This window comes from Cariama cristata, unplaced genomic scaffold, assembly GCF_000690535.1.
Source record: "Cariama cristata isolate BGI_N322 unplaced genomic scaffold, ASM69053v1 scaffold3033, whole genome shotgun sequence".
NCBI classification, from domain to species: domain Eukaryota; kingdom Metazoa; phylum Chordata; class Aves; order Cariamiformes; family Cariamidae; genus Cariama; species Cariama cristata.
Window position 1 is genome coordinate 53,468 of NW_009606475.1, and position 27,797 is coordinate 81,264.

The window sequence follows — 27,797 nt, forward strand, 5'->3', positions numbered from 1 at the left end:
GGGGATGGAGTCCCAGCTTTAAATATTGAAAGCACAAGCCCGTGCTACTTGAGCTAATGGGGTTTCTTTACCACCACAGAAGATGCTTGTATATAAATGCCCTCTGGCTACCAGTTCATTATGAGGCCATAATTAAGTAGAATAAAGATTCAAAAATAAACTTCATTTTTGCAAGCATTAATATATATTTGTTTGGCAGGAAAAGAAGGGAGTGTGAGAATTTGGCCCTCAGTATTGTAAAATGCTACCATTTTAATTGTATTCAGCAAGTAATTCAAGAACACGGAGCTCAGATTCTCATGTGTTAGGTGCTTTAGTGCTGCAGCATTGCTCGAACTTTCAAGAACATGTATGTAATTATGTAGGACCATTTATGTGCATGGTTCTTTCCAAATCAAAATGAAATCATGGCTCCTGGTCCAACGAACTTACTAATTGAATCCAACAGAGAATATGGAAAGGAATGACACCAGGGCCCAAGAAGAAAGAAAAAATTATATTTGGGAAAAGATTATTTGCAAAATAATCAGAGCAACTGATTCTCTTTTAAATGAAAAAGGCCTGGAGGAAGTACCAGCTCCAAAGCTGCAATTTTTTATTTTTGTTAGAGGGGGAAAACTTGAAGGAAAGATTTGAATAAAGAAAGTTCTCAGCACTTAGGAAGAAACTTTTGTCAGTCGCAGTCCCCACTATAGGAGGACATGAGCAAAAAGGAAAATGTCAGCTAATCAGAAGATCAAATGCAAAGATGATGTGTAAGGATAAACTAAAAAGTGTTTCACAATCAGAACACATCATTAATAGCAAATATCAGGATTTGAAATAGATGCTAGTTGTCAAAGAATTTACTCCAGAAGATGTCTAAAGATGTGCCATCGAAGCAATGAGAGAACAAAGTGCTACCAACTGCACTTTGGATATGCTGAAGCAATTAGCAGGGATATCAAAAGAAAGGTGATCAGAGAATGAATATTTAGGCAGAGGAAAATGAAAGCTCCAACTCAAGTTTAGCAGTGTGGACAGAGCATGCAAAAAAAAAGGTGAGATATCTAAGAGGAGAGAGAATGGTGCAAGGAAATAGAGCTGACACAAGCGTTTATCTGTCACATGTATGGTTACAAGCTGGATGGTCTAGAAACCAATTTTAGTTAGGAACTAACGTAAATGGCTTGTGATCATTGTGATCCTCTGTTTCTGTATGCTGGGTACCTAATGCAGGTCAGAATGCTTTACTCCAGTGAATCAGAAGTGAGAATTATGGATATAAGTCTTACTTAGGTCTTCATCTTAAACAAATTTGTGGCTTTATTGGATGAGAATTTCAGAAATGTTTGTTATTTGCGAAATTTTGTTCCAGCTGAAGTCAAGAGTAAAGCTTCTTTTTCCTCCCAGGAAGCAGCAGAGGCAGACCAATACGGAATGCTTCAGACTCTCCCACCACAATGTTTTTTGCATACAAATTGTATTATCTAAATACAGCTGTGAAAATTTAGGATGCTATATGTATTGTACCAGTACTTCATTAGCAATAATGTCCCAAAATAAGTTATGCAAGCCACTGTTTATTGGCATCCCTAAAACCTTTAGATGACGCTATAGTTATTATTTGTGTTATATAACGTGAAGAGAAAAACTTTTAAAGAACTTTTCAGAATTTGTAAACACATTATTGGAAGTAAAAGCAGTCTGACTTGGCTGTTGTGACCTCAGCTCAGCAGGATGCTGAGGAAAGATGCCATGTTTGTATGGCTGTATAAACGTAAATGTCTAGTAAACTCCTCTATACGCAGCAAGGAAAATAAAAAGGGAGAGAGGGAAACAATCGGCAATGATGTACATTTTGCCTCAATTCTATTTGTCACATATTTTCAAATAGACTATTTTATGCTGAAACTAGACTATGCAATTTAGGTGATCCTTATTTCACAGATGTGAGGGTCAGCTAGCTGGAAGTCCTTTCTTAATTTGGCAGCTGAGGTTTAAAATAAGGGAATGGTATCTGTTATTGTAGGTCAGACTATTACATCCATATATCCAGAATTAATTTGTTCTAAACTGACCAGCATGAAGTATTTCAGCAGAAAGCCCTATTCTGTTCCCTGTGAAACATCTAGGAAATGACAAAATTTTGTACCCAGATAACGGTGGGATGTAAAAGGTCTCTCCTGACCTGTATCTCCTGGCCAGTCTCAAAACGTCAACTACAGGGTGAGAATAACAAGCCAGACCCAGCTGGTGTAAATTAACCCAGCTTCATTGCCTTCCTGTGGACTATGCCAGTTCACATCTGTTGAAGCATGATTTCCTTAATATTGATTCATGTTTTCTCTTTTATCTTTATTTTAGCTTCATTCAATATCGGCATGTTTGGCTTTGTTTTCTTTGATGAGCAAACGTGGGTAGCATATAATAAGTTACTGATGTATTTATTATTAATAGAGCCATAAAGTCCCTTTGAACATCTGAAGAAAATTGGCTTGTAGGTGTGGACTTGAGTAACACATTTTGAAAAGAGCAAGAACCATTTGTTTCTAGAGGTATCTGACAAACTAAAGCTTCCATTTTTGTTTTGCTTTTAGTCAGTGACTTTTTCTTCCTTTTAATCTTCTAATTCCCCCCCTCTGACACTGCGGTCTTTTCTTTTTTCCACTTAGAAATATGAAGAAATGGGCAGGTCAAAGTTGAGATCATTTGTGGGGCTTAGTCACATTGTAAGTCCCAGCATAGTCCTTTCATCTCTCATGAACACAGACCGGGTATTGTGTGAAGTTCTTGAACTGTAAGTGACTTTAAATTCACTCTAGTGGACAAGGGTGAGAAGAAGTCATTTAACTTTTAATAGACTTTCAAGGACGAATGAGCAGCTGGTTGAGATGGAATATGAAATGACCCTTACCATTTCCCCAAACTCAGAATTCAATCTTTGAGGTTTTAAATAATGTGGTTAACTTTTTTCCTCCCCCAGTTTCCACTTCTCTCTCTTTTCTCAGTTCTCAGTTTAGATGGAAAGAGGTGTGTGTGAAAAAAAGACTTGAGAGGCTTTTCTGGCTCTTGCTGCGCTGAAAATCCTGAAAGAAAGTTGGCCCTTCAGATACTTCCTGCCAGATTTCCAGAAAGGAAACAATTGTTTCTGCTTTATATGACTGATTATCACGTGGAGTACAAAAAGGCTTGTGCAAATAAGTATAGCTCCACTGAAATTGGTGAGACCATGCCAGTGCACTGCAGCTGAGGATCTGGGCCTGGTGTTTGGTCCTATTTGTACTTGGTAGGAGACATGGCATCTTATGCACTACAGTTCTTCCTATTTTTATATGCCTGGCTTGAAGAACTGAGTTTGAGGGGGCTTTGACTGCAACTCTCAGCCAAGCCAGTTTTTTCAGTGGTCCAGAGCAGTTCTGATGATCCGCATTTGTCCAAGTTTTTGAGGTGAAGAACAAACATTTATATCAATTATAGTTTCTAGCTCCCCAGATTGCAAAATACCAAGTAATCAATTTTCAGGATATATATGCATCTCTCTCTCATTTCTTTTAGTGTCAGACTTGAAAAGACAGATACTATCCGTTGCATTAAGTCATGTCGACCAAATGATGTCCACTGTGTGTTGGATCCAGTCCACACAATTTCCCACACTGTCATTTCACTGCCCACGTTCAGGGAATTTACAAGACCTGAAGGTAAGTGGTTTGTTCCTTGTTCCATTTAATAGACTACAACATATAAAACCTCCACCGGAAATCCTTGCCTAAAGCCAGACTAGCTACCGGTGCAGTAAAATGTTTGCACAGTTCCAAATTATAGTGTACTATTCATTTAATTAAAACCTTCGATATCCAGGAGTTTTAATTTTATGGGGCAAAGAAAGTCATTCTGAGCTCTAACTCATACAGCTTCCCAGTCTAGGGAAATACTGACTCTGAATTCCCCTTTAACACATTTACTCACATAATAACCCTGTGCCCCATTACTCTTTTCTTCCCTTTTTTTTGCAGATTTTGCTGTAGGAAGTAGGTGCTCATTATATTTCTCTCATCTCTTTACGGTCTGTTGTTTACTATTGACAGGTGGCTTGTTCAAAGCATATAACTTTTATCTACATGCCAACATTGATCACAAAATACATTATATTGAAAATATTATCTAGTACTGTGATTTGCTGATTTTTGACCTATGAAAAAAATAACTGTTGTTTTTTCAAATATAGAATAAAGGAAGGGAAATTCCAACAGAAAATTTTTAAGCTAAGATTTTCAAAAACCATCCAAGGGAGTGGCTGTCCAGTCATATAAAGTGACTTTTCCAGCCCCAGATGCTAAATTCTCATGGGCACTCCTGTATTTCTTTAGTTCCTTTGGCCTCTGCAGTACCTGCGAATTTTTAAGTCCTGCAGTTTCATAAGGATTGCACTCACTTTATTTAGTTCACCTACAAACTTACAGATCAAAAGCCAATTTTTGCTCCTTGGCGTTTGTACTAATTTTCTGGCAGCTTCACTGGGGATTGCCTACACATGCAGAGGTGGGATGACTGCCTCCAGCCCTGCTTCTCTTCAGGATGAGCCACTCAGCACCTTGCTGTGTGGCACAGGCACAGAGAGAGAAGGGGACAGAGGAAAGGAAGATTATTTTGGAGGGGATTTTAAAGATCTTAAATCCCAGTTTCTGATGTGCTCAGAGTCTCAGCCTTGCCACCTCAGAAAGTTGTCCTAAATGAAAGCCAAAGCTGATTCTTCACTTCTGTACCAGGCAAAAGGAGTAGGACAAGAGACATCCCAATCCTTGTTCATATAGGAACAATTTAACCACCAATAACTTAGATGCACAGAGCTGCTGTAGATTGCGTCAGGCCTGTTTCAGGCCTCAGCTGGCCCTACTTCACAGGGAACGGAGGAATGCTTCATAGCCACTTCTGCTCCCATACACACCCCTTCAGCTTCACCAGGTGTACTGGCAGCAGAGCTAAGGATTTGGCCCAGGATGCTTCTGAAACCATTCCCTCATTAGTCCATCCTCATGATTTAATAAAAAGAGATGAGACCTAGCAATCCCAGAGTACTACCAAAGCCCAGAAGACATTCCTAAACTGTAATTCAGCGCATGGCCTTGGGTGAATTCTTACAGCCCCACGGTTTAGTTTCATCACCTGTAGAGCAAGGATAATAACGAGAATAATAATGCTTGCCTCCCTCACAAGAGGCTTGAAAAATAGTCTCACTTTTTGTTTTTTAACGTAAAACCCTCCTCTAGTACTCAGAAGGACTCTGTAATTTGTAATGGCAGTACTTTGAGTAACTGCCTAAGAGAACTGGAGTTCAGGGGTTTAGCTGTTTGGTGCCCCTCCACTGCCCACCCTATGGATCCTCAATGTGGTCATCTAGGTACCTGCTGGAAGTCCGACTGGTTTCTAAGAGTGGTCTTTCTGGACTCCCAAAGTAGTAGTGTTTTGGCTTCAGGGCTTCTTGGATGGTGCAGGAGGAGAAAATATGTCTATCCAAATCCTCCCTTCCCTCAGATGCCTGTTTTAAAGGACAAACTGGGGATGGGGGGTGTCCTCGACCAGCTTTGAGGACAAGTATTTTGGATCAAATTCTGTCAGGTTCTTCAGTGATGTTTTCAAATACTTCTCAGTACATTCTGTGATAACTCTTTGTTTGCAGAGATTATTTTTCTTCGTGCCATCACACCTACATATCCAGCCAACCAGGCAGATATCATATTTGACATAACAGAAGGAAATTTAAGAGATTCCTTTGATATCATCAAGCGTTACATGGATGGTATGACAGTGGGTGAGTAGAGTGTTTTCTGTTTGCTTTCTTCTGTCAATAATATTGTAGAACAAGGTTGAAAAAACTAACTCAAGTAGTTAATTCCCACCTTGATTTTCAAGCCTGTATTGATTTAATATTCTCCAGTCCAATATGTGTAATTTGAACTAATATAATAGGTAATTTTTTATTCAAAGTACCAGAGGCTTAAACTTGAATTTGAGAAGTATTTTAACTTTTTTCAGAACTGGGTCTAATTACAAATGCAAATGGCTTAGCTTTAAAATGATGAGGTTTGCCCATTATAATCAAACGAAATATAAAATATGTAGTATGTCAGCAAAAAGAATGCAAATTTAATTAACTGTTCCTTCTTGTTTAAACAGCATTGCACCAATTTTTGGTGAATAATAAATTTTTAAAGCAGGACTGAATTTACTGAAACTGTTACCTGTACTATATTTAATGACAGGCTGGTTCAGTTTTAAATAAATACCTCTGTTGAGGGTAAAAGGGATCTGTCAAATGCTGTGGTTTAGAAGAAACTTCAGAATGGAACATACGCATTTGATTTGCAGCCTCAACTTGGCAGGGAGTGGACATGGCAGGACGTATATCCATATATATGGGTTATGCGCCAGACCTGCATCTCCTCGTATAGCAGGGAGGGACTAAAGTACCTGGGGTTGTACTTTCTGGTAGGTTTCTTTTAGAGCAAGGCCCTTTTGGGGGATATAACACATACTGTATCCAGTATGTAATGTGTCTAGTGTATCTAGTATATATACATACATGCATACAGACAGATATTTCCAGTGTATACCGTAGCTTGGCTCTCACTCTGGGACCCAACATACCCAGGGGTAACTGGCAAATTAGGTGAAGGGGGCAGAGCAGGAGCAGGTCCCAGCTGATGGGCTGCTCTGCCCAATGTGAGTTGCTAGTGCAGTGGCAGGGGAATATGCTGTGATTCTCATGCTTAGAGAATGAATATGCCACGTATTAAAATGTAGTATTTGATTGCTCTTTATTAATGTTTAATCATGAAAGTAAAGGACCACTGTTCCCAGTGAACATTTGTGCTTCGGTATGTGAATGTGCAGGTTCTGCTCAGGTTTATACATGTGCTTCTGGGCTTTCTAGCAGGACTTGTCTGGATGAAAAGAAAAATTGCTGCTGTGCTTCTTCCATACTGATGGTTTGTGAAAAAGTCGTATTTAGCATCATCTGAAGGTGGCACTGTTGTATTTCAGAAGCATGATAGTATTGCACAGCATTAGCTGTGCAAAGGTTTTATGAACTGTAGATAAAAATCATAAGTCATTAGGTTTATATTTCTTTCTTTATCAAACAGAAGTATACATGTGAATGCTGAGAAAGAGAGGGAGTCTGTTAAAGCAGGATGATAAGATTACAGATTTCAGGTATTGGGTTGATTCTTTAGAAGAGCATAAATGTTATCAGATCCCACAGTAGTTACAGTAGTTTGCTTTTCATGCTGTGTTCTTCGTTCTGTCTGAAACAAGAAAGAAGGATGTGTTTAGAAAATTGACTGGCCAAGTTATTCGCCTGAGGGAAGCGTTTCCATTTTGAATAACAGGACTGTGTGTCAATGGTATTTTACTTGGTAAACTGGATATCTGTCTCACAGTGTTGAGAGGGAAAGGATATTCTTATACACCAGGTTGAGAGGATATGATATATGCCTAAGTACATTTCCAGCTCTGCAAAAGAGTTGGGCAACTCCTTCTTCACCTCAGTTCCCCCATGTGCAACATGGAGATGATAAAACATGTCTACTACTGTCTTAATTAATTCTTGTATATAAGAGTCTTAATTAATTAATGTAAAAGTACTTTGAGATTAATGGATGGAAGCTGCAAAGTAAACTGCCTGCAGCTGAATTGGAAAAGTAAAAACAAAACCCCAGCTGATATTACCTGGAGGGGCAGAGGTTCAGGACAGCATGTTGTATGTGTGAAATTAGGATTGCAAATAAGGCTGCCAGCAGTGGTTCTGCTGGTCTCATCATAATATCGTTTTTCTTGTTATTAATAATCAGAATGTTAGGTGTTCCCGTAAAAGTGCTGGGAAGTTTTCAAGACAAATAAATAAGAAGGGAACCTAGTCCACAGGAGTTCACAAAGTGAATCCCTCTTGTACAGAAAGGGGCAGGGTTTGTATAAGGGTGGAAAAAGACAAAGGGCATAGACGGTATCAGAAAGATTTATTGGTTATCAGAAAGATTTATTGGTTATCCCATTAAGTTATAGGAACATAAGAACTGTGGGGATGTAACACGAGGACTCTAGCAGAGCAGATGCCCAACTAGCCCAGTAACCAGTGTCCAACATACGGGCCACTAACAGACAGGTATACAGGAATCTTTCTCCAAATACAATGTTCCAGCTTGCAGCAATCATCAGGTTATACACTTCTGGGAAAGCACACTTGGACCATCATGCTTGATGACCGCTGATGGACATATGCCTCTTGAATCTGTGTAGTCTATTTTTAAATCTTTTTTTGCTGCCGATATTGTAGAGGAAAGAATACCTTTACTCTGATAATAAATCATAGATGCAGGGGTAAAAGGAATAATAAGCATGTTTCATTCTGTTGTAATATTTCAGGAAAAATGACCAGAGTGTCAAAGCTATTTTATCTGCTAATGGAAATTAGATCACCAAATACCTTTTCTCTACAAGACAAATTTTCTCCATAAGAGAAAAGATAGAAAACCTCTACAGGAGGTTGTTGGGGTTTTTTAAAGAAAAGAAATGGACTGGCTCAGAGAGAGATGAAAAGGGTAAGAGCATATGGAAAAAAGCAGAAAAATAGTTACAAGTGTTACTGAAAGAGCTGAGTGTAATAAACCTTGACTTGATGTCAGAGCAGAGGAAACCAATGAAGAGATTCAAAGAAAGGAGGGAGCACTGGGAAAAGAGGGGGAGAAAGGACAGATCAATGAAGATGCTCTTGCAGGAAGTCCTTCATTAGTAAAACAGTTTTTTGCTAGCTTGTCAGAATCAAGAAGAGAGATGGTGCCTTAAGAAAGATCTGCATCTAAACTGTGTGTGTGAATGGAAAGGAACAAGATGGTCTCAAAAGTGTAACACTACAAAAGCTGAAAAGGTACAGATTTCTTTTGGTAAAGGTTTGGAGAGTGGGAGGAGTTGTTAGAGTTGGAGTTACAGAAGGAAAGTGAGGATTTCATCACTGACAGAGAATTGTGGACTGAAGAGAGTCAGGTCATCAGTATTAGCCATTATCCCTTTAAGTTGACACTGAGACATCAAGGAGAAGGAGTTAGTGAAGCTGAGAAATATGTAGGATTGGATGGAGAGTGGCTGATCAGGCTGGTTTGTCATTTGTTGATGGAGAGATAGCAGCTGAGGTCACAGGAGGAGATGAGAGTGTGTAGGAGCAGGCTGTGAGGCAGGAAAAAGAAGAAACTAGAAACAAAGGAAAAGAGCTGCCCCAGGGACTGTTAGAAAAAGAAAGAACACAGTCTCCCAGAGGAGACGTAGGAAGAGCAGCCACAAAGGTAGGAGAAGAGGCAAGGACAGTATTGCAAAATCAAGGAAAGAAAATATATCAAATGGGAATCAATGATCAGCAGTATCAGACATGGAGGAGCCAAAAGAAGTAAGAACAAACTCCCAAACTAGCTATGCTGACCTACAGAAAATATCTTCCAGTGGAAGAGAAGGAACAAAAGCCAGCCTGCTGGAGTGGCAGTGCATAGACTTCATGCAAGCTGAAGAAAAAGCGCTGTGTAAAAAGTGGCCTCCAATATTTCTACCCTATTGTATTAAAAAGAGATGCAAAACCCCTTCCTTTCCTGGTTCAAGAGGTGCTGTAGACTCTCTGTTGCATGATGTGGTTACAGGCCAAGGTGGCACTGAATCCAAAAGATTCTGTTAACAACTGCACATCACTTCTTAGCATGGTTGGGAGAAAAACAGAAGTGCAAACCTATCCAGGTTTTTTTTTAAAGCTTTTATAGATTTTTCACTGCATTCCTCTTTTAACCAGCTGTCAGTGAAAAATGAAGAATGTCTTTTCAACCTGTACAAAAATGTCCTATCAATGCCTAAGGTATTATCAGATACTATAAAACATTTCCCCCCTCAGCTATGCATTCACTTCCTTAGGTGACTGTAATACCACCTTGTAGTCTGGTAAACTTCAGGAAGATTTAAAAATTTTGTAATGCAGCTAACAGTAGTTTAGATAGGCTGAAATCTTCCATGTTGCATTTGATACTAACCTAAGCATATATTCTTGCATGTTCAGCAGAATGGTACTTTTCTTGTCAAAAACATCCAGAGCCAATACAATTATAAAATTTCACTTGTACCTATACAGCTTCTCAGGGGTGTTGTGTTGGTGCTTGAAAACACTGATATCAGTGATTGCTTATAGTTTTACAGGTATGTACTACTGCTCTCCAGTGTTACTTGCAAGGATTTCACTGCTATCTCTGTCCTGACTTTCTAGACTCTTTTACCCGTGTGATAGGTCATGATACTACCTTTGAACCATTACAGAAATTATCTCAACTACTGATAGCACAATACTGGATTTATTAGTAGTCTAATTTCTACTATGATATCATGATTGTTTAGTATGTTCCAGAGGCTGGGGAGAGACTTTTGAAAAATGATCAGAAGGTAGACAAAACCAGATACCTTAAGAAAATGTGCCTGTGGGATCCCATACTGTGAGCAGGAGAAGGAGCCTGGAGCTTTATTTGACTTTTTGAGAAACCTGTCCTTAGCACAGGGGTGGTAGTTCTGTATCTTATAAGTAGTTTGGCCATTCCCAGTGTGGCAAAGTCTTTTCACAGTCTGCCACACAGATGTTTGTATGGTCTGACATTAAATTCAGTTACTGGATTGGAAAAGGTGTGGTTCTGAACTTTGTCCCTGGACTCACTCTGCAGTGCCAGGCAAGTACCTTCACATTCCTTTCTGCTTCTCCCTTATCCTCTGTTGCTCTAGACTCTTTATCTTTGGGCCAGAGGCTGGCTGGCTCTTACTGTGCATTTGTTACGGTGTTTAGCATAATGAGATCCTCGGACTGATTTGGGCTTCCTGGCACGGCTGCGATGCTGAAAGTAGCAGCTTACCTGCAACTGCTTTTCTGTGGGGAAATGGAGGCTAGGTGTAGGCAGAGCCAGGGCATCCAGGAGAGCTCCGTGCTTGACAGGGGTGAGGATTTCAGCACCTAACATTGTATATCTCCTTGTGGATACTCTTACTAGAAAGTAAGCAACAATAGCCACCTATTGTCATGACTATAATGTCATTAGCATGAAACGACAATGGTGTCTGGCAATACAAAACTGATGCTGTCCAGTCATTCACAGTGAGCACACAGAGCAGGGACATAATTCAGCAGGTTTTTCGACAGGCTCTTGCAGCCTTACATTAAAAAAGACACAGACCCTTTCAGTATCTTTGTTCTGGTTTCATCTAGGCTTGCCCTTTTCACAAGAGGAGCCTCTCAGCAAAGAGTATTTTGTGAAGTTTTCTCTATGCCAGGTTGCCCTGTTGAAATTAGTAGTTATGCATTTGAGATGAGGGTGCCCAGAAGCCATTTGGTAAACGGGATCCTAGATTTATTGCCTGAACCTGCCCTTTTGGGATGCTGATGACTGTGCTGTTCAGTAGTCAAATCTCTCAACACCCTCCCTCCCCTCCAGAAAAAATGTCAAGCTGGAGAGCTCTTCTGGAGGCAAACAAGCAACTAGAGCAGGAGGTGAATTTTCATTTCATATCTGAGAAATGCTGAAGGTGTTTTTCTGATGAGAATGAGTCTCATGCTCGAGTGGAACAACCTTCCTAATGCCAAATTTCACTCTAGCACATTGCAAGTATCTGGTTCATCAAACACTCCTCCTTGATCAATGTTCATCTCACCCCTTGAGTACGAAAGTGTAACGTATTACAAACACATTCATACCGACCACCTTCGCTTACAGTTTCCATAAAGCCAGCAGACAAATAAATCACGCTGCAGCTCTGACAAAGTTTTGTGAACTGTGGCGTGAAGTATAAACCCTGCCAACTTGGGAAGGAAATGGACTGAGTCAGGGAACAGCTAAGGGGACCGCTGAAGGTCCTTGGTTCAAATTACGTAGCCTGCATTTTTTGGTATTAATTTTAAACAGTGGGCGGAGATATTACATAATTGATCAAATAAAGCCAGATTTGGAATCCAGTACACTGAATTCACTGTGTGAATTCAGCCTTCTGAGGTGCTTTGCCCCAGTTTTAGAGTAGTCAGAGACCTGCTTTTCTGAGGATCTCCAAGGGTGAAATATTTGCGCGACTGATTCAGCTGCTTCTGCTGCTGCTCCCGAGTTTGTGTGTTGGTAGCGAGCATCTCATTCCTGCAGTAGCGCCTACATACCCTATAAAAATGGAGAGGGAAGATAAGAGACTCAAGGCATATCGTAAATCTTTCCCAGTATGATGCACAGATGCATGGCTCACTTAAAACAAACCCATCCTAACTTTTATTTTTAAAGGGGTCAAATGTGGTGAAGTGACCCCTTATTTCAGCCTTACTTTGACAATTTGGTCAGGGATTAACACACATTGAGATTCAGAAAGCTTCCCTCATCAGAAGTTCTGCTAACAATACCAACAGAGCTGTCGCCTCTAAGTGATGACTGAGCAGCTATATAAGGGCTTTCATGTCAAATCCTCAGGATTAGGTACTTTTTCTTCCATGGTAAATTGAATCACAGAGCCATATCGTGCTGTGTGCCATAATGTGGCTCTTTGCCAAGAAATGCTTAAGGTTACAATAATTAATTGCCCAGGTGTCATGGATATGCTACTGTATCAAAGCTTGGCTGAAATGGAATAATGTGGTTGTGGGACAGGTAGGGTAAATGAAGCCACTCTCACTGAACGGAGAGGTTGCGTGTACATGATGATGTACCATGATGGACACTGAACCCCCTGTAAATAAGACAGTGGGAGTAAGGATCAGGAGGCTGATACATGTGATTTTGCACATTTTGGACATTCAGCCTTGAAATTTTTCCATCTGTTTTTGCAATATGTAAGATTCTTATACTACATAAAGCATGTCACTTTCTCAAAGGTGGAACAGGAAGGATTAAAAAATACATAGTGGAAACTATTTTTTAATGAGGCTACTTCAAGTACAGTTACTGCATTTTAGGCATGAGTGATTTCACAGCATTGTCAACATTAAAACCTATTGCGAGGTTTGGCTAGAAGACAAACCAGAGATCTAAAAGCACTTCAAGTTCGCCAAACCAAGATAAGAGCACATCTCTCTGAAGTTATTTAGTATCCTTAATAAAGATCATAGTATTTGTAAACTAGCCAAACCTCAGTAAAATCAAAGGTTATTTTTAATTCTTTCGTAATACCAAGGCTCCATATGATCCAACATGACAGATAATAGCTTTGAAAATATTTACCATTTGTTTCTGGCCAAAAAAATGTATTAATATCATGAGGCCTCTTTATTGCTTCTTTATTTGATGCTTTTCAGCAATCATAGCTTTCTACAGAAGCCCAAGTGTTAATGAAATTAAACTTCATTGATTGTTTGAAGGATAACATTTATAATAAATTGAATCCCAAATTTCTGATCCATTGAATAAGGCAGACGAATTTTTTTTCATGCTGAAATGTAATTCCTGTACTTTAATTTCCTTTTTCTTTTTTCTTTAGAGATGAAACGAAAGGCAAAAAGAGAAGCGGGTTCAGCTTTATCTAGATTTAAACTACGACTTGTACCCTAGGTGGAAACTCCAAAGGCTATGAGTACCTGGAGAGTTTTACACACAGTAGTTTAGACAGCCTTTAAAGGAGAGCTTTGTCTTTACGTGGCTTATAAATTACTACTGTAGTCAATAGATACTCCAAGCATGGGAGAGATCTGAGCAATAGGTGTGGCTTATGGTCACAGGCGCAGGCCCACATTGTTATACTACTCTTTTTTCCTGAGAGGTGTCTTGCCCTACCGCTGATCCTCTTTTACACCTCTCAGAGGAGGAGACAGTACAGCTTTGAGCTGCACGGTTGGGTAGCGGTTATTCAGTTGCTCTACGGACACAGGCAATTTTGCCTGTTCCTGAGGTAAGATGGCACTGCGGTCACCACTGCATCAGCTGGCCCAAGTCATTAGGAGTCCTGTGTATGCCACGGTGCAATACTCACTGGTACAGTACCTAAATCACCGATGCCTTTCTCTTCCCTAATAGGGAACACTGGGGGTGTATTCAGTGATCTGGAGCTTTGTTGGTGCTCAAAAGGGAAATCCTTCTCTCCTGTTTACCTCTGAACAAATGCTCCAGCCCTTTCCCTCTTGTCAACACTAGTGCTTGTGCAGCAAGCTCCATTTTTGGTTCTTTTCTTTCAGGTGTTGTTAATCCAAGGGAAGGGGTGGAAAATACAGCAGGACCACTATTTTTGATCAGCTTAAACCAACAGTGAAATTGCCCTGAGTGTCATGTAGCTTTGGACACATAAAATCACACTTTCACAAGCTACATGACAAGCATTTTATAAGCACTTGGCTGCTCAACAGTTGAAAATTAGGCCATTTCCTTAGGAATTTGAATAAAGATCTGGGAGGTCCATGTTTGAAAAGTACATGTTTTTGAAAATCTTGTCCCCAGATACTTCAGCAAAGATATGTATAGCCAGACACATTCCTGTGGAGCAGTTCTCCGTCAGCATGAAAACCTTGTTAACATCCAATTCTAACTTGTTTCTCCAAATCTATTATTTTGTGAAGTGTTCACCATCAAACTTGAATGAAGGTCTAATTCACAATGTTATGAGGGCAATATACTTCAAAGCAAGAGGAAATCTATTTCAGTATTTGTATTCTGATTAATGAGTTTTCTGAATCCCTTAACCATATTTATGTTTGTCAGGTGTGGCAGCTCAAGGATTAACGATATCTTCAGAGCTATTTTTCTGTATATGATTTGATGCCTGCAGTGATGATTACCAAGAAATATTTCATTTTCCAAAGAACAGCCACTCATTAATAAAACAGATTATATCAGAAACTATAGAGCACCACATAGCAGGAGCCTACATTGTTATTGTCACAAATAATTGAGAGAAATATAGATAGTTTTCACAAAAAAAAAAAAAAAGAAGATAAAATGAAAAGGACTATTTAGCTTTTGAGAGATGGAGGAATCTAAGGTGTACATTAACTTTCTGAAGTCAGCAGACATCTGGTGGTCTGGGAAATGCCTGCAGTTTGACAGCTAGATTGTGCCTTTAGGCACAGTCATGAACTAGAGAGGACTGGAGGGACATAATGCCTGCCTGTAGAGGGACAGCCCACCGCTGTGAAGGGCAACAAGGAAGAGCTTCTACAAGTACATCAACAGCAAAAGGAAGACTAGGAAAAATATGGACCTGCTTCTGAATGGGGCAGGAGATCTGGTGACAAAAGACATGGAGAAAGCTGAAGTATTCAATGCCACCTTTGCCTCATTCTTTACTGGCAAGACTGGCCTTCAGGAGTCTCGGGGCCCTCGAAGCAATAGGAAGGTCTGGAGCAAGAAATACTCACTGTCAGTGGAGGATGATCAGGTTAGGGGACATTTAAACAAAATGGACATACCCAAGTCCATGGGAGCTGTTGGCGTGCGCCCACAAGTGCTGAAGGAACTGGCCGATGTCATTGTGAGGCCACTCTCAATTATCTTTGAAAGATTGTGATGATCAGAAGATCCTGTGGACTGGAAGAAGGCAAGCATCACTGCAATCTTCAAGAAGGCCAAGAAGGAGGATCTAGGGAACTACAGGCTGGTCAGCTTCACCTCGGTCCCTGGGAAGGTGGTGGTACAAATCCACCTGGAAACATACTGACAAGAAGGTGACTGGGAGTAGTCAGCAAGGATTTCTGAAGGGGAAATCATGCCTGACCAACCTGACAGCCTTCTACAAAGAGATGACTGGATTAGTGGATGAGAGAAGAAGAGTGGATGTTGCTTATCTTGACTTTAGTAAGGCTTTCAACACTGTCTCCCTTAATATCCTCATAGGCAACCTGCGGAAATGTGGACTAGATAAGTGGACAGTGAGGTAGATTGGGAAATGGCTGAACTGCCAGGCTCAGAGGGTTGCGATCAGCAGCACAGCTAGCAGCTGGTCACCAGTGGTGTATCCAAAGGATCAGTACGGGGGCCAGCTTCTTCCTTAATGGCCTGGATGATGGGACAGAGTGCACCTTAACAGGTTTGAAGAGGAAACAAAACTGTGATGAGTAGCTGATACACCCAGGGGTTGTGCTGCCCTTCAGAGGGACCTCAACAGCCTGGAGTAATGAGCTCACACGGTTTGCTGGAAAAGGGCAAAGGGAAATGCAAAGTCGTGCCCCAGGGGAGCAATAACCCTAAGTACCAGTACATGCTGGGGGCTTACCAGCTTGAAAGCACCTCTGCAGAGAAAGACCTGAGGGTCCTGGTGGACACCAAGTTGATCATGAGCTAATGACGTGCCCTTGTGCCAAATGCAGCCAATGGGGTGCATTAGGGAGAGCGTTGTCAGCAGGCTGAAGGAGGTCATCCTTCCCCCCTACTCAGCACTGGTGAGGTCACCACTGAAGAGCTGTGTCCAGTGCTGGGCTTCCTAGTCCAAGGAAGACATGGGCGTAGTAGAGAGAGTCCAGAAGAGGATGATGAAGATGGTTAAGGTACTGGAGCATCTGTCATGAGGAGGGGCTGAGAGAGCTGGGACTGTTCAGCCTGGAGAAGAGGAGGCTCAGGGGGATCTGATCAATGTAATGGGAGGGAGTAAAGAAGATAGCGACAGACTCTTCTCAGTGGTGTGGAAAGGGCAAGAGTCAGTGGGCACAAATGGAAATACAGGACATTCAATTTAAACATATGAAAAATCTTTTTTACTGCAAAGGTAGTTGAACACTGGAACAGGTTGGCTAGAGCTGTGGAGTCTCCATCTTTAGAGATATTCAAAACCAGACAACACAGCTCCGAGCAACATGCTGTAGGTGACTCTGCTTTCAGCAAGGGGTTGTATAGGTGGTCCTCAGAGGTGCTTCCTGCCTCAACTGCTCTGTGATTCTGATTCTGGATTGTGGTGATGTTGAAAACATGACAGGACTGGATTGCTACAAAAAAAAAACTTTGCAGCTTTCACTCTACCAAATACAGTAAGACATTCCCCAATGTACAGTGTTGGAAACATTATATTTTCAAAGCTAGGACACATTAAGCAATTACCCAACAGTTGATTCACTTCCCTTCTTTCCTGGCATGATACAGGTCAGTAAGTACTCTAGTAACTATGTTGGCAGAGCAATTTGAGCACCAGAAATCATTACTTTGGCATAACCTTTTTGAATAAAGATCAGCCTTTAGGAAAGGAATTTAATTAAATTTTAACATGTGCAGAGCCCCAACGCTTTTTACAGAAAAAAAAATGGCTAAAATAGCCTAAACTATGTATTTTCTGTTTGTGACCAAGATGTGAATTATTTTTCAACCTTATTGATGAACTTTGTATATTTGTAATGAATACTGAATAAGAAATACCTTTTTTCTTACAAATCGTAACATGACTTCTTTGAGTTGAGGTCTATAGAGCCAAAAAACAATCTGGCTATATAATTTTGGCCTCACACTATAGATATGTATTTACATGTTGTAGGCTGAGATAGTGTGGTATTCAAACCTAACCTGCAACTCGTTGTCTGTGGTTTGATCCAAGGAAGCATCTACTCATGGCTGGATTTTTTTTCTCTTGCTCATTTCTGGAATGATCCTATCAACTTTGTCTTATAAAATAGCCACTGCAACAATCATTTCCCTATTTTTAAACTTCCTAATTGCCTGAACATCTTTTTTGAAACTATGGCTAGGCTCTTAAGTAACACTGATGCATCTGAGATGTTTACTCTTAATTTTGAAAATCTTGGCCAGCAGTATAAAGCAAGTGGCCTTGAGGAGAAGAGCAAACTTGAAATTATAGTCCAGGAACTTGCATTAACATGAGGAGATTGGTCTTCTTGTATTGCTTAAGGGAAACTCATAAACATGCTTTTCCCCTACAAAAAGTTGTTCACCACACATTGCTGCTTGTGTGCCAGTGTTTTGGGGTGCTTTTCTTTAATAGCCATGCAATGGCTTTAGGTTCCAGGATCCTGAGATGATAACCTCTTGGCTTCGTTACTGCAACATCCACATGGGATTAAAGAAGTTCACTAACATTCGGAGAGAGCCTGTGTCCATGCTTTGTGCATAATTATACATACCCATGGCCTGACACAGACTAGAGGACTATTTAAAGGCTATTTTTGTGGTTCCTAAAGATTCATTGCTTAAAAAATGGGTAGTTACTGTTGCATTGTGGCAGCTAGGACTCTTCGTCTCTGACAAGGCTGTAAAAAGGAGCAGAGTGTTTTTTGTGCAGAAACAGAGATCCAGGAACAGCCAAACGTAGGACTTCAGAACATAGGCTGAGATTATTTGGAAGTTAATATAAAGCCCAATAAATTACCTGAGTTTCAGTAGAGTTTAGGCTCCAGCTCCACAGGTCTCACCACGTTCTCTGGTACTTGAATTTTGCCAAATTAATCGTTTTATGTTCCAAGTAGCCATTTAAAGCACAACTAGAGGAAAAATTATAAGGTTTTTTTTGTGTCATTGAAATCTCTCTCTAGTAGGTGTCACTAGCAGCTCATCTCAAAAGTTCTATCTGAAAACAGACAGCACTCTCTCTCACCATGTAATAGCACATTCTCTTGACAAGCCTTCCTGTGGTGTTTTTCAAAGGTGGCACATTTTGGGATGGACTTTAGCTTTCGCTTACAATCATCAGACCTGTAGACTCATAGCCCAAGCATTAGGAAATTTAGGGGAAAAATTGAGTTGCTTGGGCTAGTATGCATCTCACATGGGATTTTATTTACCTCACGAAGAACATAACTGAGTATATTGCTACCAAAATGTCATAGGTTCTGCATGAACAAGCTATGAATTTTTCAGCCCTAGTATGTATTCCTGCCTCTCACGTGTTAAGCCTCATACCCTGCTCAGCTTTTTGACCCTGCTGTCCTGCCTGCCTTGCTGGCGTGTACTTGATTAGAGATTGCTTGGGGACCTCAGAGCTAGGCAGCCAGTGATACAGGCTGTGTATCCGGGCAAAGAAACATCATTGCACATAAGAATTACCTAGGAGTAAGAATTACTGCTAGGAGATTCTTTAGCTTTCCTCAGCCCTTAGACCGTTTGCTGTCTATGACTGTATTTTACAATGGAGCTGATATAAACATTCTTATGGAGCTATATTCCACACAATAATTCATGTCATATTTCATATACCAAGCTGCTGTTAATTCTAACTAATGCGAAATACTCTTTTTTTATATATATAGTCAGTAGTTCCAATTGCAGTCAAGTGAATGAAGACTACTTCTCAGTTGTCCTATTAGGTTCTGATTTGTGAAAGTTAATTTTAATAATGTATGGCCAGGATGCAAACATGAAAAAAAAATTCAATAGCAGCGTGTGCTTATTTTGAAAGAAAAGCGAACAATGAGCTATGGTCAGACTTGTTTGTCTGCCTCTGGTATTTCAAATATATATCCCACTTATTATTTTAGATACTTTTTACAGAGTGTTTAATTTAAAATAGATCTCAGAGTGAATAAAAAGATGTGTTTTGTTCTATTTAGGACTGGATTAATATGTTAACTGTAGATTGATGATTCAGAAAAGTGGATTGTTCTTATTTTCACCAGTCCATGCTCTCTCAGTAAGTCCTCACCATCCATCCCAAGTTTAGTCACTTTGTGGTCAGTTTTCGGCTGACCACAGATCATACAATTAAGCAATGTTTAAAAAAAAAAATTAGCAAATTTTCCTAAATAAATTGTTTGTTCCCAGTTGTTTGTTTGGCTAAATTAGTACCTGCCTATAATGTCGTGTGAAGTCCTGGGGTTGTTTAGCCTGGAGAAGAGGAAGCCGAGGGGAGACCTGATTGCTCTCTACAACGACCCGAAAGGAGGGTGTAGGGAGGTGGGGTCGGACTCTTCTCCCAGGCAACTCGTGACAGGACAAGAGGGCATAGTCTGAAACTGCGCCAGGGGAAGTTCAGGCTAGAAATGAGGAGGCATTTCTTCACAGAAAGGGTTATTAGGCATTGGAATGGACTCCCCAGGGAGATGGTGGAGTCCCCATCCCTGGAGGTGTTTAAGAAAAGACTGGAAATGGCACTTAGTGCCATGGTCTAACTGACATGGTGGTGTTAGGGCAAAGGTTGGACTCGATGATCCCAGAGGTCCCTTCCGACCTAATCGATTCTGTGATTCTGTCTTGTGCTAATGAAAAAGGGGCAATGCCGTTGGATTCAACTGATAGTAAAAAGCCACATGTCTCTACTAACTTGCCACCTGAGAAGATTCACAGAAAGGAGACTATGTGCTTGCTGTGAGCACAAAGGGGGAAAAAAAAGGTAGTTTTGTTACTACCCTTTGGCATGTGATGACCGGAACAAAACAATATAGCTGTAAGTCTGTGTACGGGGGAAAAGACGGAAAAGTGGTAAGAGCAAAAGAGCTCTTGTGCTTGTTACTTAACACAAAGCTTGAAATGTGGTTGAGGGAATTGATCACATTTTTGATAACTGTGTTTATTGTATTTTCCTGAGCATAGCCCACAGGTTATTTGGAAGAACAACTTTTGATTTGGCAGTAGTTTGGATTGTTTATATATACACAAATACATATGCCTGCATATGCATATGCAGGTAAGGCAAGAGGAGGTTTCCTTCAGCACATCCCCTTTTCCAGCTGTCATCAGACAGAGCTCCCCAGTAACCAGCGGTCCCTGCTGCCTCTCCCTTCAGCCTCTGGTTCCTTGCCTGCTCCACTAACACTTCTCAGCTTGATTTTTTGGGGGTCCTTAAAAGTTCAGGTTATCTGAGGCTTTCTTTTTGAGGAATGGGTGCAACTTATGTCTGTACTGTGTTCTTATGATGATACAGATTTAAATATTTGGCTAGAGTCAAGAATCAATCCCTGTGGAAAATCCTGCGACCGTCACCTCTGGAACAGAAAGCATAACATAATGCATCCTCTCTACTAACCCAAAACAACCTTTTCTAGTGGCAGTGTGAAAATAAGCTTTCTTGGTTCTGCTTTGCTTTCTGGCAAACCATGGAGGTCCCTGTTAGAGGAACTTTCTCTAGAGAAAATGCAAATGCAGTGTTCAGCAAGGGGTGTAAGGAATACAGTGACCCAGACTCATTGCAAGTGTAATTGCTGCAGATTTCGTGGTTAGCAGTGGAAAAAAAAGAAGAAAAGGTTTTTTTAAAAAAGTGAAGAGTTTTGCAAGTGCTCCTTCAGCGTACTGGGCAGTAGCTGAGCTCAGAAGTCAGAATCAGGAGTCTGGATTTCTGGAGACAAAATGTCTCCAGAAATGATAACATGGGGACTTGTCATCCAGAATGGGTTAATATGGTAACAAACCAGCAGTGTTTCTCCTAAGTTCAAAATGGAGCTTCTTAGCAAATCGGCTGCCTAATGCAAAAATACAAGCAGAAACCAGACACGGAGGTGAATTGCCTTAGGGTCTCACATATTTCAAAGCAGAGAAATGTAATGATATCCTAAAGAGGCATAGACAAGCCAAGGAATACCTGTGGCATCTGATTACAATAATAGAAATTCTGCTGAAAGGCTTAGGAAGATTAACAATATTAACAGTGCTGTCTTATTTATCCCATCTTCTTTGATAAGCAAAGCCTCAGTAATCCAATGACAGTGGCTCTAAGATTGTTGGTTGTTGTCATTATTCTCACTTGAAAATAAGTATTATATATTATTTAGGTTAATGTCTTGTCCTGGTTTGGCTAAAACAGGTCTATTAATTTCCAATCCATAAGTCCCTCTCCCTTTTCTCCATCCTTTCCCCTCCTGGGGGGAAGGAGGGGGTTAACAGAGACCATCTGCCGCCCGTTTTAAGAGCCAGGCCAGCCTTAAATGGTGACATGTCTTCAGTACACACGATGACATACTTTTACCTTAGAAAAAAACAAAAGGTGAAACATGAAAGAGGAAGAAACAGGTCAAGAGAGTAGCCCAGTGTATTAATTACAGAGCTTTGAAAGTTCTGGGCCGTGGTCAGACTATCACTGCAGAAATAACTGTGACATCCAAAAACTTACTGCCTCTCAAGCCAAGGCCGTTTGCTTACACAGATCAGCAGATGGAAAGGATTGGCGTAAATCCTGTTTACAATAAGGGCAAAATGTGCAAGAAAAAGAAGTCTTATCGTTGTTTTCTAAAAGGAGGTCAGCAAACCATGAAGATACCCAAGCAGATTTGGGACATGTAATAACATCTCTGCTCGGTTAACAAAAAAGCAAAACTAAACAAAGGTGAGCTGATGGAAAGTAGTCTGCCGGGCATGTGACATGTAAGGTTTTCTGCAGGTTGATCCTGTGTTTGGGTCACAGATTATGAACCAAAGAGTATAAACAGCAACAGCAACCCTGGAGGGTAACAGCACTTGCTTGCATAGATGTGCCTGTAGGCCAGACAGCACAGATGCTGGAGATTGCCTGGCACATGGGATTCAGCAGCAGTACGAATCAACTTGTTCATTTATCAGTGATTCACCCTGTTTTAATATAGATAAATACTCGCCTGGCTTTTTTGTGTGTGTGCAAAATGCTAACCTAGCTGAAATCTAATTTTGTTGGTAAAGGATTTGGGTGAACTTCCTTAAACAAACTCACCCCGTTTACCAACTGTAGAGTCTGCAGCTTTGGTCCCAGAGGGGACCAGGGGATGGTGGTGTTTGAGAGCACTCTGTTCTCAGGGCATTTAATGAGCAACACCATTGTTCTCCTGGCATCCTATAGAGACTGACTCACAGGACACTGTGTACTGCTACGGTGATCCGGGACCAAGTCCCAGTCTGCAGTTATCCCCATGTCAAATCTGAGTGGCTCCTCCATCCAGCTACTTTGGATTTAGACCGGTAAAAAAGAGATCAAAAAGCAGCTGCTTAATTTCTACATTTCCTGACTTTTCAGGACATTTAAAACTTGTAACCTTCCTATTACTATAAGGTATGTTTTTATACTTAATATTCAGCTATAAATGCTGAAGGACGCCAGACCACAAATCCAGACCCAGCATTAGTCTGCCAAAAGGCATAGTGGAACAACATGTTTGTGCAAATGTTGCAGTAACTGATAAATCCATGTTGCTTAAAAACATCCAGAATTATTACACATGGCATCTTCCAAGGTGTCCTGTGCTAAATGCTCTTGAGATACTGACTGATTCATTGAGCCATGTATGGGAATTACATGTACCAGGCCTCTGCTTTTTCTTTAGACATCTGTTTGTGAGAGCAGGCACAAGGCACTGCTGGCCTTGTTTGGGTCTGGAATAGCTGCACCTCCCTCGTACCTGATGTGAAAAGCACAAGATGTTAGAGAATTGGGCACAGGTAGCATCAAAAGGCAGTGACACGTTATGGCAGGTAGCCTTTAACAGCATTTCTGAGACAAGTCCTAGGACCACAGCACCAGGATCACTGGGAATTGGATAAGCGTGTAGCCAGGATTCAGGCTCTGAGCAGCTTTGCTATTGCATGGTTTCCACCCGCATTTGCCCTTGAGTTTGGTGGAGAAAAATACTCAGGTTTTCCATTTTAGCACTTTCCACCGAAAAAATGGAAAGCTCTCGATGAGTAAATCTGCCAAGAGCTGAAAACCTGTCATATGCCATATGTCATATGTCCAGTAGAACATTTCAGGGTTTTTTTCTTACTCTCCTTGTTTTTCTTCTGCCCATTTAGAATGACTGCATCCTTATACACACGCTGTAGCGCAAACCCATCTGACCGCATCATCCTATTTATTTAACAGGAGAGGAAGGGAAATAGTTCTTTTGCACTGGTGGACATTTCAGGACCATCTAGGACATTGGCACAAAAAACTGGATAAATAAATATTGTGGGAATATTGTGTTTCTTTGTACATTCCTCCAATTTCTTGCTTCAATATAGCTGTCTTAACACATGCAGCATTTGCTTCTCAGACCATTATTAGGCTTGGTTTTAAAACTGCAACAAGAGAACTGTGTGGAAAAGTACTGCCACGTGGATCACAGTGTGTTTGCCTGTTCCACCTTGAAAATAAATGTTCCATTATTTCTGCTTGTTCGCAGAATGCATCCAAACGAGACTGAGAAAGTCACTAAATGCTTTGAATGCTACATTAATAATGTACAGATAGATACCATACTGTGGCGTAAACCATCTTGAGTAGAATTGCATCACGTCAGAAAAAAAACACAATTTGCCACCCCACTTCTAGAGTAGAGTAGACTCTACTGGAGTAGAGCAAGAAAGCGTAGAACACTATAAAAAGATTGCTAAATGGAAACAGCACCCTTTGCCATCTGAGGCTTGGTGATCACTGCATGAGCTGCTAACAGGGTGGGTTAAACAGCTAGCCAGTATTGAGTGATTCCAATGCTGTGTGTTTCCGTGGTTGTCAGTTAAAGCAGTGCCTGCAATAATGTGATGTGTTGTTAGCAAAATGCTTTAAATGCTACCCCAAAGGGAGGGCAATTTTTGGAAGGCTTTTCTTTTTCAATATATCATCTGCCAAGCCCAGTCATTTTTATAAGGTGCAGGACAGTAGCCAAGAAAACTTTAAAAAAAAAAAAAAGATAGAGAGAGATATATATGTACATATAAATTGTAGGGGGAAGGATGCTTAAAAACTGTATTCATCAAATATGGCAAGCAAAGGGAATGCGGTGAAAAGTTTGCAGTTTTACTGCACGCTGAAGATATTAGTTAGCATTTAAACAGGACAAAACTGTAATATCATCACTGCCTTAGGAAAAGGTGCTGACAGCCTGCAAACGTTTCTCTCTCCCATCAGATCTCAAGCCAATGTGTTCGTAGGGAACTGCTGTAGGAGTTTGGCTGGGACTCCAGGAAGGCTCTGGTGTGCTGCTTGCTTGTGAAACATAACCCTCAGCATGCAGGAGGAACACATCTTAAATAATCCTTTCTTAAACTGTGTATTTCCTTCTGAATCAAACACCCTGTCAGATAAGTCAGTTGTCAGAAGGAGGTGTCTGAGGAGGCGGGTCTCCACCAGACTGCCTGTGCCTGCTGGCTGACCTCAGGTTCACATGATTTTGACCTTTTGGATACATCCTTTCAGATGTGAGCCCTTTGGTAGCTCCCGACTCTGTAAAACTGGACCTAGAAAATAACCACAAAGTGAGAACATGTTTACGATCTGATCTTGAGCCTTTGGAGTCGATGACAAAGCTCCTGTTGACTTTCTTTTGTGTAGGTCTGAAGCTGTAATGCTATTCTGTTTAGCCACATCGTGTTGAGGCACTACTAAGACCTCATGGCCCAGATGGGCCTCCTGGGAGTCCTTTCCCACACTCTGCCCAGAGGTCAGGAGCCCCATTTCAGCTTCAGTCCCTGCCTGAGAAGTGCTGGAAGAGGGCTGGTCTCCAGCTCCATCACAGCCGTAGGTCCTCTTGTTCTGTACCCTGACCCACACGTTGCCTCCACAGTTTGACTTTGGCCCAGCGTCATCACCATGAGCTTGCCTGGTGACCTGGGCCTTTGGTTGAACCTGGCTGTCCCTGGGCCTTCCCTGCTGCCTGGCTGGTGTGATGGGACAAGCCCTGGTTCCCTGGAGAACCCCCCTGAGGACCCCACCACTCTCAGCCCCCAGCAGTCCTCGTCCCACTGTGCCCCAGCACTGGGGCTCCTCCATGTAAAACAAACCAAAGGACCAGAGCCCTAAAAGACACGGCTCACTTCTCCCTTGCCACGTCCTTCCTCATTTTCAAGCCCTGATGTTGTGATGTTGGTGGCGGAATGACCACCATCCACATGAGGAATGATACAGGAACAGATGTTGTGATAGTCCCCTTTTCCTCATTAAACTCCCCTGCTTTTATTCCCATTGTTCCCAGTGGGGTTGTCCATCCCTGATATGGCACACTAACAATTTACAGATTACTGTTATCTGATGTTTATAGGGAACGTGTTGATTTTACTGTTGCATTACAAATAATTTCTACTGTTCCAAATGAAACGTGGTTTTCAACACGGTACCAGAAATTGCATGGCATTCCCAGGTGTGTGTGCTCATGTACTCCTTGGGGCAGGGTGCGTGCTTACCTAGGGGAAGTCTCCTTGTGTCCCACTTAAAAGGCAGTGTTGCAGACTGTTCACAGAATTTCTCTGTCTGAATAAAAGGTAAAAAAAAATATTACTAATTTCAGAATATATAGGTTTTCTGCCATTAGCAGCATTTTAGTGCTCTTTCTAGATCCTCTTCAAGGTATTTGATTCAAAAGTTATATTTTATTCCTGTTGTGCAAGCTTTCTTGCAAGCCATTTATGGATCCAATACATAAAATAAATTTCCGTCAGCTTTACTGAAAACGAAGGGGAGTGTAGCTCAACCAAACCCATCTGTTTCTCCTATTAATCTCAGCAACCTATTTCTGTCCCAACAGGTGTAGTTCGCCAGGTGAGGCCCATTGTTGGACCTTTCCATGCCATCCTGAAACTGGAGATGAACTACGTCATGGGTGGAGTGGTATCTCATCGTAACATCGTCAACGTTCACATCTTTGTCTCCGAGTACTGGTTCTGAGAGAGCATTTAATATACCAGACAAGCAAGCCGCTCCAACCTAAATCATTACCACAAACTATTATGTCATATACTTGTTTGTAAAACCCAATAGTGTTTTGTTGTTTTATTTTTAAATATTTGGTTTATAGTCTAAGACAAATAACAAGCTATTATGTTGACTAGACATAGGGTGGAGCAAATTAAGTGAGCCTGATATAGTTGTCTGTATAAATAAGTAGTGTGTAAAAGTGCTCAGCTGCCTAGTTTTAAATTCATAAAACTTTTCTAAATGTTTAGGCAGATCTTAACTATTGCTCCTTGGCCAGATAACCAGAGCGACTGAGGATGTGGAACAAAATAGATGTCAGAGTTCATTGGGATGAATATATGCTATCTTTGGATGGAAGAAGTTTGGTAAGGATTAGTAATTTCACCTCAATATTAACTACCTTGAAGGAGTCAGATTGTCGGGAAGTGCTAAATACTCGCTTTTGGGCTCCAGTAGGATAACTCTGAACAGGCACCCAGAATTGCTAATCATTTCTGAAAAGTTTAGCCTAGAGACTTAAAAAGCACCATTCAGCTATGGCTACAAGAGGAAGTGCAAAAGGAATCAGAAATAGTAAGAGACTAACAAGCTATTGCACATACTAAAAAAATACTCCTTTTTTTTGTACTTATTATTTGATTGTAAGATGATGTTTGATTCTAATTAAACAAATACCTCTCACTGAAATTAACCTCTTGCAAGGATAAGGCATTTTGCTTAAATTCCAGTCTCATCTGTACTCAGCAGTACATGGGGAACTCAGACCTGTATCTCCTATCTATTGTAGAGTAAAGCTCTAGACCTTTTTAAAATTGGTAATAAAATTAGCATGTTAAACTGTACACTTCCTATGCACCAAACCAAGGCATATGTAATAATATAAGGAAACTTTCACAAATAAATGAATGTTTAATGTATTTTCTGGGCATCAAAGTAACGTATCTTTATTATTACAGAACAGAAAATTAGTACCTTTGTGTTTCAGTTTGTTACGTTTGTTAAGATATGAGGAAATAATGTAAGTTGGATGGGAAATACTCAGGAGTATGCTATGGTTTCTGCTTACCAGAAAAATTGTATGATACATCTCCCATAAGCAAATTAATTATATGTATATATACACATTCCCCACTCAAAACAGTCCGCTATTTCATTGGTCATTCTGGGCACTAGGCATTTGTCTCTTCCTTTTATACAAAAGCTCCTGAAGGTTAAGGGAATCTTTCCATTGACCTAAATGAAATTTGAATAAGATTAATAAAGATCATCCTCTCCGATCCATTGCAAATAAAAGA

The 27,797-nt window shown here is 40.8% G+C and overlaps 1 protein-coding gene across 1 annotated transcript in view; it reads left to right on the forward strand.

Annotated features, from left to right (window-relative positions):
- The window catches only part of FBLN1 (fibulin 1), a 66,883-nt gene extending 39,379 nt beyond the window's left edge, over positions 1–27,504 (forward strand). The window contains exons 14-16 of the mRNA XM_009696367.1: positions 3,538–3,680; positions 5,660–5,791; positions 26,333–27,504. Coding sequence (XP_009694669.1) covers positions 3,538–3,680; positions 5,660–5,791; positions 26,333–26,472 — 415 coding nt within the window. The 3' untranslated portion in view covers positions 26,473–27,504. The remainder of the gene's footprint in view (positions 1–3,537; positions 3,681–5,659; positions 5,792–26,332) is intronic.
- Positions 27,505–27,797: the final 293 nt, after the last annotated feature.